A 17,257-nucleotide genomic window follows, 5' to 3' on the forward strand; every position below is an offset into this window, starting at 1 on the left:
GAATGGCAATGAGATTTGAGAGACACAGCAGAGAGGAAGATTTTCAGTGAATAACAGCTTAAATTTCCGTTTGTTTCTCAGACATTACTTTGTATATTGTATAGAAAAGAGCAGCTCAGACATTATGCAAAAATTCAATATACATATATGTTTTACGGAAAAAAGGAAGCAATATGACTTTCAAATCAGACACTACACAATCTATATCTGCATCTGCTTTACAACAGCTACAGCGACTCTGCAAACTGTGTCAGATGGGCACTTTATGTGTGGCCAACTTCAGTGATTATAAAGGAAGGACTTCAGTTGAACTGATGTGCAGTCACAGGTGTTTAAACATGGCTCATCCATGCATATTTATAATGAATTACAGCCTTAAATGTTTCGTTTTTTAATGCAAGTGTTATATAATGTATGAAACTGTACAACAGCTGTTTTTGAACTGATGCCAGATTTGTTATGCATCTGATATTTTGATTTAATTCCGCCAAGTTCATTTTCATTTGCCCTTTCATTTCAAGTGCAACAATGGAATAAGATCAAGTATTTAACCTTTCAGCTGCAAGATAAGCAATATATATAATATATATTATTCACTTGATCATTAATCAAGTGAATAATATATATTATATATTCATCCTGTCCACACCTACTGTAGTTTCGAACATGAGAGTGAGCATTTTCATTTTTGGCTGAATTATTCCATTATCAATTAATGGGTTCATTTGCACACAGTCATCAGGCTGAGCTCATTTATGTGACACATTTCTCTTGCTCCATTTGAGTTAATTCTAGCATAAAATTAGCACAATGCGATTATAACTGACACAGGTAAACAGGAAAAATGCACATATGGCTGAAGCACTGAAATATAGCATCGCTCCACGGGACAGATGTGCAGATATTGTGTCTATTTCTCCCTGTTCCTCATAAAGACAACATCTCTGGCCATTGGGGCTTGTTAGTGGATATTAAAACCACCATCATTACACTGTAATTACATCTGATACACTTTTGCAACAAGAGCATTTGCTCCTTTGTGTGAACATTCTTTGCTAGAACATAAATCAAAATTCTCTGTAATCTCTGCGTCTCAGAGATCTGACAGCATTTTGATCCAACAGCAGTTTTTGATACCGAGCTCAAAGATAAGTGTTCCACGGTAAATCTTTGATTCTCTTAATACCACAGCAGCCATCGTTCCTAACATCAAGCCTGACTTCATTCAGCTTACATTCCCTGCCTTATCCGTTTCAGCTATTAGGAATAATGGGAAAATATCCTTCGGTCCTGTGCACTGCAAAAAAATAAATGTTCTGTCAGGTAACCGAAGAAATGTGCTTCATGTATTAGTATCTAAATAAACCGGTTAAAGTCAAGAACTGAACTTAAAATAAAGTAAATCAATGAGATTATGATAGATTAAATTGCTAAAAGTCATTTCAAGGGTCAGATCGGGTATAAATCAATCCTTAAGATATCAACTGCATATTTAACAGTCTTTATTCACCTTTATTCCTAATACATTTATAATCATAATGCATGATCATTAACAATTTGATGCATGCATCTTAATGATTCCTTTTATTTCAAAATGAGTATTCATTTCCAGTCTTTTTTTTTTTTTTAAGATCTGTCTAATTGTATTAAATATTGCACCCTTTTTTCACTAATCCAGATATCACTGACATGCAATATGAAGATGAGATCATGCACTGAGAGAGTTCATTTATAGCACACAGACTCTAAAACTTCACCGCAGGTCATATGTCTCATATAGTCATTTACAGACTTGTGATTTTTCTCGCAACGATGTCAAGCATGCAGAGAAACGCCAGAAGCAACAGTTCCACAAGGGACTCAAAGGCAAAACCAGGAATGCATTAATTAAAAAGTACAGAGACATCAGGAGAATATGATCCAACATTCACTGAAAGAGCAATTAAAAGAGGAGAGAAAATGAGACATTGTTGAAAGGTACGTACTGTATTTCTGAGGCAGCGCTCCGATGTTCTCCATGCTCTTCTGTGAGTTCAGTGCACATGTGTGTGAGTGAGTGAGTGAATGAATGAGAGAGAGAGAGAAAGAGAGACCTTCCCCTTTCTGTGTGCTGTAATGTTCACACCAATAGTGACGGTGTGGCAACAAGGGGAAGGGGGTTATGATGTTACAAGATAGAGCGAGAGAAAGAGAGAGAGGAGGAGAGATAAGCAGAGAAAGGGAGGGAGAGGGGAAAAAATATTACAGCATTAAACAATAAAGCAAGAGCAGATACACAGAAAAATCAATGCCAGGGTGCTGAGATCAAGAGAAGAGGTTGACTTCCAGAGAGAGGGTGAAAGAGAGTTATGAGATTGCAGGGAAAATCATGTAATTGGAACTTTAAAAAGCAAATACGAAAATATTGCAAATAAATGTAAGTCCTAGCAAAGCCATTTCCCATATTTAATGGGAAAATGCAAGATCACATTTCCTTCCTACACTTTCTTGTCTTCATTATCAAATGCGTGATTTTTTGCCCAAACCAGTTAAGCGCAAACCTCGCAACCGATTCTAACGATTTCATCGATCATGTCAATCCCAGGACTAATCGCATCCAAAATAAAAGTTTTTGTTTACATAATATGTATACTGTGTAAATTTATTATGGATATATAAATACACACACATACAGTATATATTTTGAAAATATATAAATGTATTTACATGTATATATTTATATGAATATAACTGATATGTTATATAAATATATTTAATATATAAACATAACATATTTTTCTTAAATATATACGTGCATGCGTGTGTATTTATATATACAGGTGCATCTCAATAAATTAGAATGTTGTGGAAAAGTTCATTTATTTCAGTAATTCAACTCAAATTGTGAAACTCATGTATTAAATAAATTCAATGCACACAGACTGAAGTAGTTTAAGTCTTTGGTTCTTTTAATTGTGATGATTTAGGCTCACATTTAACAAAAACCCACCAATTCAAAACAAATTAGAATACTTCATAAGACCAATAAAAAAAACATTTTTAGTGAATTGTTGACCTTTTGGAAAGTATGTTCATTTATCAGTACTTGGTAGGGGCTCCTTTTGCTTTAATTACTGCAGCAATGCGGCGTGGCATGGAGGTGATCAGTTTGTGGCACTGCTGAGGTGGTATGGAAGCCCAGGTTTCTTTGATAGCGGCCTTCAGCTCATCTGCATTGTTGGGTCTGGTGTCTCTCATCTTCCTCTTGACAATACCCCATAGATTCTCTATGGGGTTCAGGTCAGGCGAGTTTGCTGGCCAATCAAGCACAGTAACACCATGGTCACTGAACCAGCTTTTTGTACCTTTGGCAGTGTGGGCAGGTGCCAAGTCCTGCTGGAAAATGAAATCAGCAACTCCATAAAGCTTGTCAGCAGAAGGAAGCATGAAGTGCTCTAAAATTTCCTGGTGGATGGCTGCGTTGACTGTGGACTTCAGAAAACACAGTGGACCAACACCAGCAGATGACATGGCAGCCCAAATCATCACTGACTGTGGAAACTTCACACTGGACTTCAAGCAACATGGATTCTGTGCCTCTCCACTCTTCCTCCAGACTCTGGGACCTTGATTTCCAAATGAAATGCAAAATTTACTTTCATCTGAAAAGAGGACTTTGGACCACTGAGCAACAGTCCAGTTCTTTTTCTCCACAGCCCAGTTAAGATGCTTCTGACGTTGTCTCTGGTTCAGAAGTGGCTTGGTAGCCCTTTTCCTGAAGACGTCTGAGCGTGGTGACTCTTGATGCACTGACTCCAGCTTCAGTTCACTCCTTGTGAAGCTCTCCCAAGTGTTTGAATCGGCTTTGCTTGACTGTATTCTCAAGCTTGCGTTCATCCCTGTTGCTTGTGCACCTTTTCCTACCCAAATTCTTCCTTCCAGTCAACTTTGCATTTAATATGCTTTGATACAGCACTCTGTAAACAGCCACACCTTTCAGTAATGACCCTCTGTGACTTACCCTCTTTATGGAAGGCGTCAATGTTCGTCTTCTGGACCATTGCCAAGTCAGCAGTCTTCCCCATTATTGTGGTTTCAAAGAACAAGAGATACCCAGAATTTATACTGTAGGGATGGTCATTAATTGAAACGCAAATGTAAATATTCTAATATTTTGAGATACTGATTTTTGACTTTCATGAGCTGTACGCTCTAATCCTCAAAATTAAAACAAATTTTAAAAAAAAAATGTTTTACTTTACATGTAATGAATCTAAAATATATGAAAGTTTCACTTTTTGAAATAAGTTACAAGAAAAAATTAACTTTTTCACAACATTCTAATTCATTGAGATACACCTGTACATAACAAATATACACAGTACACACTCATATATTATGTAAATAAAAACATTTATTTTGGATGCGATTAATCAGCAATTAATCGTTTGACAGCACTACTGTACAACACGGAAGCAAATACTAATGCCTTACTTTAACCTTCATATAGCGTTGATAGCACTAAACCTGACAGATAGCATTACTGCTCGTCGTGATCAGATCAACCTATGATATTACTCAATTATTAACTGAATCCGGGAAGTCTAAACTTGAGCCTGAGTTGAAGCATGAAATAGGTTGTGGGGTGTGGTTTGTACTTTACTGGTTTGGGAAAAACCTCATGCTTCTCAAACACAGGTTCTTCAATGCTTCTTTACAGCTACCTAAAAATATAAATTCTAGCATTTACTCAAACCTCATTTCATTCCAAAGCTGCATGCAGTTGTTGTTGTTGTTGTTTTTTTGTTATTTTTTTCTGTTGCCATTTTACATGCTGCATCAGGTTTGTTGTTTTTGGTAATGAGACACGTAAAAACCTGTGACATCTGGCAGACATTTGACCACTGATATCCTACCTGTGCCACAGCTGCAAGGGGAAGATTGTTTGTATTTTTATGTTCAATTTAGGCATACATTTTTGGACTTTTTCACTTTCCAAAAGTTGATAATACTGTTTTTAGCTATCGAATTGTCATCCTTATTTTTATCACACATATTGTTAAATGATGTACTTTGGTTTGAGAGTAGGCACAGAGGTCCACTCACTTTAAAATTTCTGGCCTTGCCACTGGGGTGAGTAACTAAACACAGAGTTTCAATTTAGGCTTGAATGACAAAAAGAAAAAGAAAAAAAACCTCTCCTTTTCATATTTTTCAACCCCTCCTCTGTAAACACCTCTCACAAATAGACCATGCCACACACCTTTTAATTCTCAGTGGATAAAATAAAGTGTCACCCTGCATTAATTTGAAACACTTCAGGTTCAAAGAAGTCTGTCTTATCAAGAGTGATTTTTCTTGACTATGTTGTTCTTTAGAGATTAAGATGTTCTTGAAGTTTCTTCAGTTCTTCAAAGCACCAGTGCATTGATGGTTTTCCAAAGAATTAGAATATAAATATTCTTTGTGGAGCTCAAAAAGCTTCTTTCTGGCATCATATTTTATTTTATTTTATTTTATTTTATTTTATTTTATTTTATTTTATTTTATTTTATTTTATTTTATTTTATTTTATTTTATTTTATTTTATTTTATTTTTTTAATTTTTTTTTTTAATTTTTTTATTTTATGGTTTTGCTTAAATTGCAAGTGCTCATATTGCTTCACCCACAGAAGCAATCTGCTCTTCTTCAAAATCATGATCCATCCACAGCAATACCGTCCATCAGGTATCTGGAGTCATGCGGTCTCTATCTCGGCTCTGTTGATATTTTTTGTGACACATCCTTATCAAGTGGTAATGCAACAGTGACAGTTAAATAAACATTCAGCATCTCATCCCAGCACTCCTGAAAGATTTCCTGCCAGACCAAGTGGTTCAGGAAAGAGTAAAACTGCAGAAGTCTCATTTCCATAGCGACAGCCGAGTAAAGAGACCTTGGGGCGCTACTGTGCAAGCTAATGTACCGGTGACCCTAGAAAGCGGGACACGAATTTGAAATATATTCAGTAGCTCTGTTCCAAAACCTAGTGAGCTGCCTTGCTCTTTAATGCCTAAGGCGGCATCCTAACCAAACCTCATAACTGACTTACTATGTCATTGGATCTCATAATAAACCGTGCCACCACCGAATGAGTCCTCTTATGTCATATCAAATATCCCGTTGCTATTTCAGTGTGAGAAACCACTTCAAACGATCCAGTGGGTGAGTGAACTGTCCTAATGAATCAAACTGAATCATGAACAGTTTCAGACGTTTTGCAAACCTGTTTGACGGATCAATTAAAAGATTGATTCATTTTGAAATTGCTTGATCTGATTCATATATGACCAGTATATGGTCATCTTCATCTACACACACAGATTTATCATTAATATTTTACTGGGACACATCAGTATTTATAGCGGTAATATAAAAGGTTCTATAGTGACAGCCCTGATGGAAATACTGTAAGTCCCACCCATCCAACAACCAAATGATGCTTATGTTATCTGTACTAAAAAATGCTTTCTAATTTTATTTAGCTTTTAGTATTATTCCTTCTAAGCTTCTCAGCTATTTCTAGTTAAGCTGTATTGTTTTATTCACTGTTCCATTATTCTCAACAATGTCAAGACCTTGTGTATGTATTCTTAACGAACAAATTAGTTTTTTATTTAATCCCAAATTTTTCCCAGACATGAAAATATCCAAATGATGTGTCATTAGTAACCCTTTGAAATTATTTTTTGAAATTGTTTTGGAAAACTGTGTGAAAAATTGTGTTTTATGCTTATGGTGGGATAAGGCGAGTACTGAAATCACATATTTCTGCAGTCATATAAATTGTTATATATCTTAGCTCAGCTATTTTAAACTGTTTGATCACATTCTAGGGTTACTATTATGCATAAAAAAACCTTATGCAACATTGATAGGAACACTGAGATAAAAAACAAAAAAATTCAACCCTCACCGCATTTCAAAATTTTTACTTTTTTGTAAAATATAACATAACATTTTTATATCAATGCTACGAGTATTACAACATCATTATTGTACATCTTTTGTAACATTTGAATTTTTAATTTAGTGCAATACTTTGTCATTGCAACATTTTATTGTCATTTTCACTAGCAACTGCCATTGGATTTTTATTGTATACCTAAGTTCACCGTTATATCCCACCGGTCACTATTGTGACCATCAACATGTTTACTCACTCTATGACCACACTCAACAAAATTAAATATATGTGAATGCATATATTAATACTGGACACCCTAAAGATAACGTGTACCAAAAATCTTTGTCATATCTTTATGTTAACATACTTTACTAGCTTTTCGTTTTGGAGCTTTGATGCAGTCATCATCTTATCAAGGTGCAAACAGGAAATAAACTGCTCTGGTGTCATGTGAAAATGCACATATTTAATTGAGACCCTTTATTTTTTCCATATTTGCAGGAAGTGCACTAAAACATCAGTCAGTAAGGATTTTAGAGCTTTATAAATGAAAACCTTTTTTATGGTCACTATACAGTGGGATTCAATCGGTTAATATGTTGCTAAAATGATGAATGAGGGAAAAAAAAGACGGATAAAAAGTATAAAATAAGCACAACTCAAAATTATTGGTTAAAATAATCAATATTTAAATGTATCAATATTTAAATTAATTACGCTATAATCTCTGACTTGGTTCACCTTTGTCTTTAAAAAGGGTTTAACAATGTATTCTGAGTTTGACTTGGTCAAAATAGGTATATAATAATAATATGTGGGATTTACTGTACTTTTTAACAATTGTCTCTCAGAAATTACCCCCAAAAAGGAAAAAATAAGAAACAAAGAAACAAATTAAAGCTTGAATGATAAAGACTGAAATAGTATGTTGTAAAACATACTACAATTATCTTTGTTTTATCTAATTACTTTAAAAAAAATTACAGTGTAATACCTTCACATCGATGATGTTGTCTGAAAATGCAGACAGCTCACTACACTCCTGAACAAAGTCAGAGATTTACTTTTTATTAATAATTTTTATCTGAATAATATATAGGCTTAGATGTACAGTCAACATTTATGAATTCTTCTACTGAGCTTGTCACAGTATATTCTGGGATTGACTTATCAGTGAAAAACATATGCAACGCTGCTTTCGACTGTGACCAAAACTCTTTCAGGAGCTTGACCATGATACCTATCAGCATGAAGAATGCTGTCTGGAAAGGCAGCTTAGTAGGTTTTGGAACAGAGTCTCTGTGTCCTCAAAAGGTTGTGGGGCGAGGAAAACAATCCATCTGGGAAAATATCACATTGACACGGTGGACGGTTTGAAGACCAGGACAAGGAAGTCGGAACATCACCACAGAGGAAGAAATGAGAAAGCTAAATTCTATTCTCTCTGTTCTATTGGTTTTGCAGTCCCCGTATAGCAATATTCTGCGAGAAAGCAGAAAGCATCCCTCTCCTCGACCGCTGGGCTGCAGAGATGTGCCCATCCCTCAGGACCGATTTAGAATTGCAGAATATGAGGTTTGCCGCCACTGAACTTCCCCGCGCCTTGAGTTTTTCCACTGACTCTCCGGGGATCAGCATGAAGACTGCTCTCAATACATGTCATTACTTTCTAGCCCCATTGTGTTTCCACAAACACCCAGCAGTCAGTATCTGTGCGTGTTATCGCTACACTCTTTATTCAGTGGCAAGCAAGGTCAGATCTTGTAGCATGCTGGTAATTACATGGTGAAAACATACACACACACAGCACACGCATGCAGCAGCCGTGCATCCCTCTGAATTGTGAATGAAGTGGCCATGGGCTGTTTTCCCAAGTTACTCATTGCCACCATTCATTCAGTATTCATATATTCGCTCAGATTCGCCTTGATCTCACTTGTGTCGGCAGACAGCACGGATCAAGTATTCATCTTTCATTTTAAATGAGCAGTTATGAATTTAGATGGATGAGATTTTGGGTCAAAGCTGCTGTGTTGTTGTTGATCTAAGAGGTGAGATGAGATTTTCTAATAAAAAATAGAAGGGAATAAAAGGAGCGAAATACAATGAGAAACGGCCCAGTCAAGCGCCCATGCTATCAGATCATTGAAGTCAATATGAGAGCATGACTGCGTAACACCTAAAAGTGCAATTGTTCAAATGCATGAAATTGATTTGTGCATGTATCATAACACTAGATTTTTACATTTTCTAAAGGGAATGGAGTGGTGCTTTTGCCTGTACAAAAGATGCCTTCACAATGCTAGGATATTGTGAATGGTTGCCAGGGCAATAGTCTATTTTTAATTAGATTAACTTATTGATACCTATTAGAATTAAGTATATTTATAATAAATTTTCTTGCACCATTTGGATTTTATTTATTTATTTATCCATGTGTGCATGTATGTATGTATGTATGTATGTATGCATGCATGTATTTATTTATGTATTTATTTGCATTTACACATTCATTCCAGTGCATCTGGAAGAGAGATTCATGCATAATGCAAAACACCACTTGCATATTACATGAGAGGTTGTGTGTGTTAACTGACATATTTTGACATATTGCATATTATTATGTAGCTCTACATATTATTTAAGTGTAGTGTTATTTTGTTGATTTATCAACTGATGAAGGTTTGGTTCTTTGCTACTGTCAGCTTTGGCTTGCTCAGTTAGGCAAGAAAGCAATTAATATTTAGTTATATTATCAATTTAACTGCGCTGACACTATCGGATGAGAATCCAATTCGAGCTGAATTGAGCTGGGTAGTAGTAACACTAACTTTAGAAAATTCATACTGTTACTGAATTGAACTGAATCACTTTGAACTGACTTGCAACAAATTGCAACAAATTTTATTCTTTGGGATAAACCCCTTGAGACGCATCATCTCATTTTCAAGGTGGTCCTATTACACAAGAATCCAAAAACATAACACAAAACAAACAACAAACAACTTGAGCTGAATAATGAAACTTTTATCTTCTGTAGAGCTGCTTTTACAGCTGAAATGGAATTTTCTTCATAAGTGATGAATTTTAAAACATTAACACCATTAGTTTCCTGTTTATTCATTCAATTTAGTAAAAATCCATCCCTGACTATCTCCAAATGTGTTTTCAATTATCCGATTACAATGCGTCTGGAGTATGTCTGATAGTGTGGCCATTCTAAGTGATTTCTTTCTGGCTCAAGTCAAAACAGCAAAATCCGTCTCTATAATATTCTGGACTTGTAAAAATATATATTGTAATTTTAACAGTAGAAGACTGTAGAAGAAACTGTAATAGATCTAACATGGCATTTTATTTCATTGTACAGTAAAATACTTTGAGAAACTATAAATTGACATTTTCAGATTTCCCTGTGTGACGTTTCACATTTGACCTTTTTTTTTTTCTTTCCCATATAAATACCGTTTTTTTCAACTGCTTACACACAAAATCTTTACTTGTCACACAGTTTCTGAAACCTGACACTCAAACACCAGAACCTCACACCAAATCTTCAAAACCACACAAATTATTGGGCTTTGCAAAACACAAAACACAATTCTCTATGTAACACACACAAATCTAACAGGAATTAATATTATGGCAAAGGTGTTTGAAAATGTTTGCTTTTGAGATGTTTGTGGTATTTTGAATGCAGTGCTTCATTTTGCAAGAGATGTGAGGCATTTTGCATTTTGTGTGTGCAATTCTTGCATTTGTGTGTAAAGTTTTGAAAATGTGTGTAAGCAGTTGAAAAAAAACTGTAATTATTTATTAGTACTTGTGAAGAGCTTTGATGCATGTGGCTCTCTCTTTTTTTTGTGGTGGTTCTCAGTATATTATGAATGTACAAAACTTTATTTATTTTATGTACTGTAAATGTAAGTTCAGTCCATATGTAACGGTGGCAGGCCCCCAAATTCTTATTTTGTGTTGGTAAAATTTAAATACCTTTAAAATTTCTTTTTTCGGGCGCCAGACAAGACAAAATTTGTCAAGTCAAAATATTTATATATTTTAGTTTTTTTTGTTCCCAGATAGACTCACGAATGAGCACAAACAAAGCCCCCGATACACAACAGCACAACCAAAACTTTGGATTTAAATAACACACTTACAAAATAGAGCTTGCTTTTCTCAAATCAAAAGAATGTGTTGTATTTTGTTAAATAACAAATTACAATATTTAATTTCCCAGCATTTAAACACTTTGGGGAAAAAGAGGAAGAAGAAAAGAAAAACAATAAATGGAAATGAGTAAATAACAGTATTGCTCTTTGTACAGTTCAAGCTTTAAATAAAAAAAAAACTCAATCCCAAAAGAGGGAGAAAAAATAAATAAATAAAGAGCAAAAAAACCTCAGAATTGATAAGAGTCTAGAGTCTCAGTCCATACAAGTTCACCATAAACAATAAACCAGCATTAAGCCCGCTGGATGAGTGCATGAAGGTGTGTGAGTCGGGTGAACTTGAATGCGTTGTGTGTGTGTGTGTGTATGTGTGCGCGTGTGCAAGTAGCATCGGCGGTGTGAATCAGCCTGCGTTAGGGGCGACCAGCCAGCTGCTGCATAAACAACGCCGTGAAAAAAAAAAAGTGTTAGAATTTGAAAGTTCGATGTGACTCCACGTAAGGAAGAAGTTTAAAATCTTAAAGTACCTGCAGCAGGCAAACTTGTCTTGTCCAGAAATATGTTGCGACCGGCAACCATGCGGCATCAATTTTCTTTTGATTTCTTTGATCGCACCCGGTCTATGCATTTACAATCCAGTACACGCCGCAGCAGCCACATGCATCAGCTGTCAGGTAACACAGTTTTTCTTTTCCCACACGCCCCGTCACATCCGTTTTTCTCCTTATATACATACAGGTTTCCATTTTCCCAAACTTCTGCTTAATTGTGGGTAAGATTCAATAACTGGCACGGACTTTTTACCGTTTTGCCACACATAAAACATCTATTCATTCATTCATTCATTCATTCATTCATATATCTATTTATTTATTTATACAGTTAAGTTCTGCAACCACAGCTGCTTTTTCAGCTGCTACTTATTTATTTGTTCATTTATTTGTTTTGTAAATTTAAGTTCAATTGATTTTTTTTGTTTGTTTGTTTTTTGTTAGCAGTAAAGTTCTGACAACCTCATCTGCTATTCATTCACTCACTCACTCACTCACTCACTCATTCATTTATTAGTTAAAACATTTAGAATGATGTCTGTGCTTCTGTCTTCCATACAACTAAATGAATGGGGACTGGGTCTGTCCAGTTACAAAAAGGACAAAAAGCACTGCAAAATGTTCAAAGCCGGTTTGTGTGTGTGTGTGTGTGTGTGTGTGTGTAATAGGCTAAAATTGAACTCATTATTCACTGAAAATCTTGTCTTGAAAATGTTGTTTGACAGCTATGGCTGCAATTCACTTTCATTGTATGGGAAAAAGCAGCCTGGACATTCTGCTATAAATTTCTTGTTTCCAGGCCAGCCTGCACCACCTCTTCTGCCTCTTGGCTGTCTGATGTTCTCCGCGAACATCGTTCTAAACTCAGGGCTGCTGAAAGGGTGTGGGCGCAAATCAAAAAATCCTACTTACCTTAATGTGTATCAGTCACTCCTCTCATCCTTCTCTGCTAATGTCTCCACTGCTAAAAGGACATGCTATTATAACAAAATTAAAAATTCTTCTAACTTTCACATGCTCTTAAAATCATTGTCCTCCTCCTCCCCCTCCTTCATATACTCTTCATCTACTTCATAACAGCTGACGACTTTGCCACGTTCTTCATACCTAAAATTAAAACCATCAGTGCACAATTTTCCACACCACAATCTGTCAAGCACATCTTACCAGCAAACATACACTCGTTCACACCCTTCTCTTCACTCTCTGAGGCAGAAGTCTCCAAACTCATGCTTTTTAATCATCCTACTACTTGTCTGCTTGATCCTATTCAATATCATCTCCGCTTGATCCTATTCCATTACTCCAGCAGTTGTACCTGGACTCACATCATTAATACATCCCTTCAGACTGGTGTTTTTCCCTCAGCATTTAGACAGGCTCGTATAACCCCACTACTTAAGAAACCCACCCTTAACCCATCTCTTTCAGAAAACTACAGACTGGTTTCTCTTCTTCCTTTCATTGCAAAAACACTTGAACGAGCTGTGATCAACCCAGTCTCTGCCTTTCTCACAAAGAACAACCTCCTCGACAGCAACCAGTCGGGTTTCAGAAGTGGACATTCAACCGAGACTGCCTTGCTTTCAGTTGTTGAAGCCCTAAGACTAGATCGGATTCCAAATCATCAATACTTATCTTGCTGGATCTGTCCGCTGTTTTTGACACGGTTAACCACCAGATCCTCTTGTCAACCCTATTGGCAAAGGGCATCTCAGGAACCGCACTGGAGTGCCTCAGGGCTCAGTTCTTGGACCACTTCTCTTCTCTGTCTATATGGTATCACTAGGTTCTGTCATTCAGAAACATGGCTTTTCATATCACTGCTATGATGATGACACTCAACTCCACCTCTCATTCCATCCTGATGATCCGACGATGATCCGCTTATCTAACAGACATTTCTTGCTGGATGAAGGACCATCACCTTCAACTCAACCTTGCCAAGACAGAACTGTTTGTGGTTCCATCAAACCCATCGTTTCAACACAATTTCCAGTTCCAGGCACATCAACCATAACTCCTTCAAAAACAGCCCAAAATCTTGGAGTTATGATTGATGATCAGCTGACTTTCTCAGACCACATTGCTAAAAATACCCGGTCCTGCAGATTTGCTTTATTCAACATTAAGAAGATCAGGCCCTTTCTTACGGAACATGCTTCACAACTCCTTGTTCAGGCTCTTGTTCTATCCAGGCTGGACTATTGCAATGCTCTCTTGGCAGGTCTTCCAGCTAGTTCTATCAAACCTTTACAGTTAATCCAGAACGCAGCAGCAAGTTTAATTTTTAATGAGCCGAAAAGAATGCACGTCACACCTCTGTTTATCAATTTGCGCTGGCTACCAATAGCTGCTCGCATAAAATTCAAAGCATTAATGTTTGCCTACAAAACCACCACCGGCTCTGCACCCCTTTACCTAAATTCATTACTTCAGACTTATGTACCCTCTTGAAGCTAGCATTCTGCAAATGAACGTTGCTTTATTGTGCCATCTCAAATAGGCACAAAATCACTTTCACAGACTTTTAAATTAAATGTTCCCTCCTGGTGGAATGACCTGCCCAACTCAATCCGAGCAGCTGAGTCCTTAGCCACCTTCAAGAATCGGCTAAAAACACATCTCTTCCATCTTTATTTGATCCTCTAACTCTAGCACTCTCTTTTGTAATTCTATTCTTAAAAAAAAAAAAAAAAACTAACACTAGCTTTTCTAATCTATTTGCTTTCTTTTATTTATTATACAATTAACAAAAGCAAAACAGGCCTCTAACACTATAGCTTGCTCTATTATTTTTCTAAGAAAAAAAAAATCCCTTGCTACGTATACTGAGCTAAGCTAATTGAGACTTGTCATAGCACTTGCATATCATTGCTCTTTTGTTGATTTTGATTGCTTCCATTGTCCTCATTTGTGAGTCGTTTTGGATAAAAGTGTCTGCTAAATAACTAAATGTAAATGTAATGTAAATGTAAATAACTCCTTTTGTATTAATAGACAGAAGAACGAAAGTCAGCTATTGAAACACATGGGGGCAAGTAAAAGAAGACAGAATTAATTTTTTTTGGTTAAACGGCTCATTTAAGGTTTTATTTATCAAATTCTGCGATGTACTTCAGTTGCACACAAGCATCCCCCACAGCACTGGTGTAGCTGGACGTCAGCCGCTCACTCCAGTGTAGCTAATTGCATCTGCACACAATGCCTTCCCCTCTTATTCCGTTCCCTCAGACCTTGCAAAACCACAAAAGGCAGCAGCCACCATTGTGGCGGCACAATGCATGTATGCTTGGCTGGAAAAAAAGCCAGCCTTCAATTGATCTCAATGGACAATACGGTGCACCCTGATGTGTGAGCTATTCAGTTGGGCCGGACCAGCCCTGTTTGCAGCTCAAGGATCATGTTTGCTCGAGCTCATTAAGTGTTCAAGTCAATTACATTGGATAGGACTTCTGGCAAACCTCCACAGATTAATAATCATTTCTGAAGCCCCCAGTGAGGGAGGTACAGTACATATTGCTGGTGAGAAAGTGAATCTGCAGGCAGCAACTCGAATGCGTTTAAATGCAGCTTTATATATGATGAGGTCCAGAGCTCATGTTCAAAAGCTCCCCAACACACCCATGAATCTGCGTTCGGTCTGAGAATGCGTGTGTATTTGTGTATATGGGTCATGTGTGACATGAATTACCTGATCCGTGGCTAAACTGCATTTCCTGGCTGGCCTATCTTTCATTATGTGAACTAATGTGACTGCTGTTTTATCAGGGTAGCAGACTGTTTCTCATCTTTTATATCCATTGCGTTCAGTAAGAGGAGGATCATGATACGGTTTTTAACAATTCATAAAGTCAACAACTTTAGAAACACAGCATCTGCTGGAACAACATCACTCTCACATTCTCACTGAGAATTATCCTCATTTACTCTCCTATATTAGTTGTAGTCAGTTCAGTGTTTCTTTGTCCGGTCTCGTCAACGTTACCTATGTGTGTGTGTATGCTGCCTGCCTGATGTGGATTACCCTTATGTGGATTATTAAAGACTGTTTACTGTTATCTTCTTCGTATTCATGCGTGTCTCCTACACCGCACCGTGACAACAATATCCAATTATTTATTATGGTAACTTCTGATTGTAACTTCTTAATTATTGCACTGGTGGAAATGGGAAATGTTCGATTGCTTTAGCTCTTTTTTTTTTTTTACAGCCACTTTCTATTTTGTGAATCTCAACAATTTTGATATATAATGATTTTTGCATGTGATGATATACAGTATATACAGTATCCTCTCTGATTCTGTGTATTTGACTTCATGCCCTGTGTTACCACTCACATGCCTTTACAACTAATAAGTCATCGGTTAAGTAGGCTATACTTCTGATTGTTACAGTAACCTCATTCTGGATTTTGTTTGTGTTGCAATAGCTGCATTTAATGTTCATGCCGTGTTCTGCTAGTATGGCTGATGGACTTTTGGACTGACTAGAAGTGTTTGTTAAGGCAAGTGTAATTACTACTGCTATTACTAGAGGTTAGTAATTTAAACAAACCCTTAACCACAAGTATTAAAGTTTGACATGTACTGTAACATGCCCTGCATCGTTTGAACTATAGGCATTAAAGTTGGCATGAAATTAAAATTCACCAAATCTATTGTGTAAATGCATGTTATTGCTCTTACTGTAAATTCATTTGCGAACCGGACATCACTTTGGACTGTTTGCCTGAGGCTCTGGATTACAGTAATAATGTTGTAAATAATGTTCAGTTTCTTGCACAGACTGATTGTTTTACTTCATAAGACCTGAATATATCATCAAGAGCCACGGGTATTAATTTTGTGTTCCTTGATATGCTTTTGTACTCTCAAACATGGGCAGCCGCTGACTTGCATTTTATAAATCACCATGGACCACGGTTTCAGCTAAAAATCTTCTTTACTGTTCTACTGAAGAAAAAAGTCACCTACATCTTGGATGGCCTGAGGGTCAATTAACATCAAATTTTCATTTTTAAAATCGATTTGAACCTTGCATTTAGATTTTCCTCCATTCATTCAACAACCGATGGACAGAACCAAGTCCCCACTCGACAATTTTTCTTCATCTGTAATCCATTTAATTAGGATGTAAGGTTCAATACAGAAGAAAAGATCTTTCACTACCTCTGCTTCAGAAATTTGTGCGGTTTGTTGAGGAGAGTTGTGCTATTATTTTTCTATGCAGGCAGACTTATGATTCTCACTTGGTCGGTGACAAAATGGGGAGGAAGAAAATCCAGTAGATTTGAGTGGACTCTTAAGACTTCGTAAACAAGCAAATAACAACTACCCAGAATACCCTGGCAACCACCCTAAAGAGCTTGTTTGAACTGTGATTTTACAGCACATCTTCCTGTGTCTGTTTACATTCACTGACTACTGTTTCACTGCAAATGAACACAAATCAATTCAAAAGATCCAATTACAGGGTACAGCAGCAATGTCAGTGATGTATGAGATATGACGTGCTGGATCTTGGGGGTAGTCTAGGTCTTGAGATCTGGCCTGAAAAAGCAAAGGTTGTAAATTAAATCCCGGATCTTCTGCGAGCTAAGATTGC

The 17,257-nt window shown here is 36.7% G+C and overlaps 1 protein-coding gene across 5 annotated transcripts in view; it reads right to left on the bottom strand.

Moving 5' to 3' along the window:
• Positions 1 to 17,257, bottom strand: part of plch2a (phospholipase C, eta 2a) — a 142,967-nt gene that overhangs the window by 103,106 nt on the left and 22,604 nt on the right. The window contains exon 1 of one of the 5 annotated variants that reach the window (XM_058784814.1): positions 1,986 to 2,034. The exons of the other annotated variants lie outside the window; for them this stretch is intronic. Within the exon in view, the coding sequence (XP_058640797.1) occupies positions 1,986 to 2,019 (34 nt within the window). The 5' untranslated portion in view covers positions 2,020 to 2,034. Of the gene's footprint in view, positions 1 to 1,985; positions 2,035 to 17,257 lie in introns of those variants that run through there. 5 annotated transcript variants of the gene reach the window in all.

This window comes from Onychostoma macrolepis, chromosome 08 (assembly GCF_012432095.1).
Source record: "Onychostoma macrolepis isolate SWU-2019 chromosome 08, ASM1243209v1, whole genome shotgun sequence".
Lineage (NCBI taxonomy): Eukaryota > Metazoa > Chordata > Actinopteri > Cypriniformes > Cyprinidae > Onychostoma > Onychostoma macrolepis.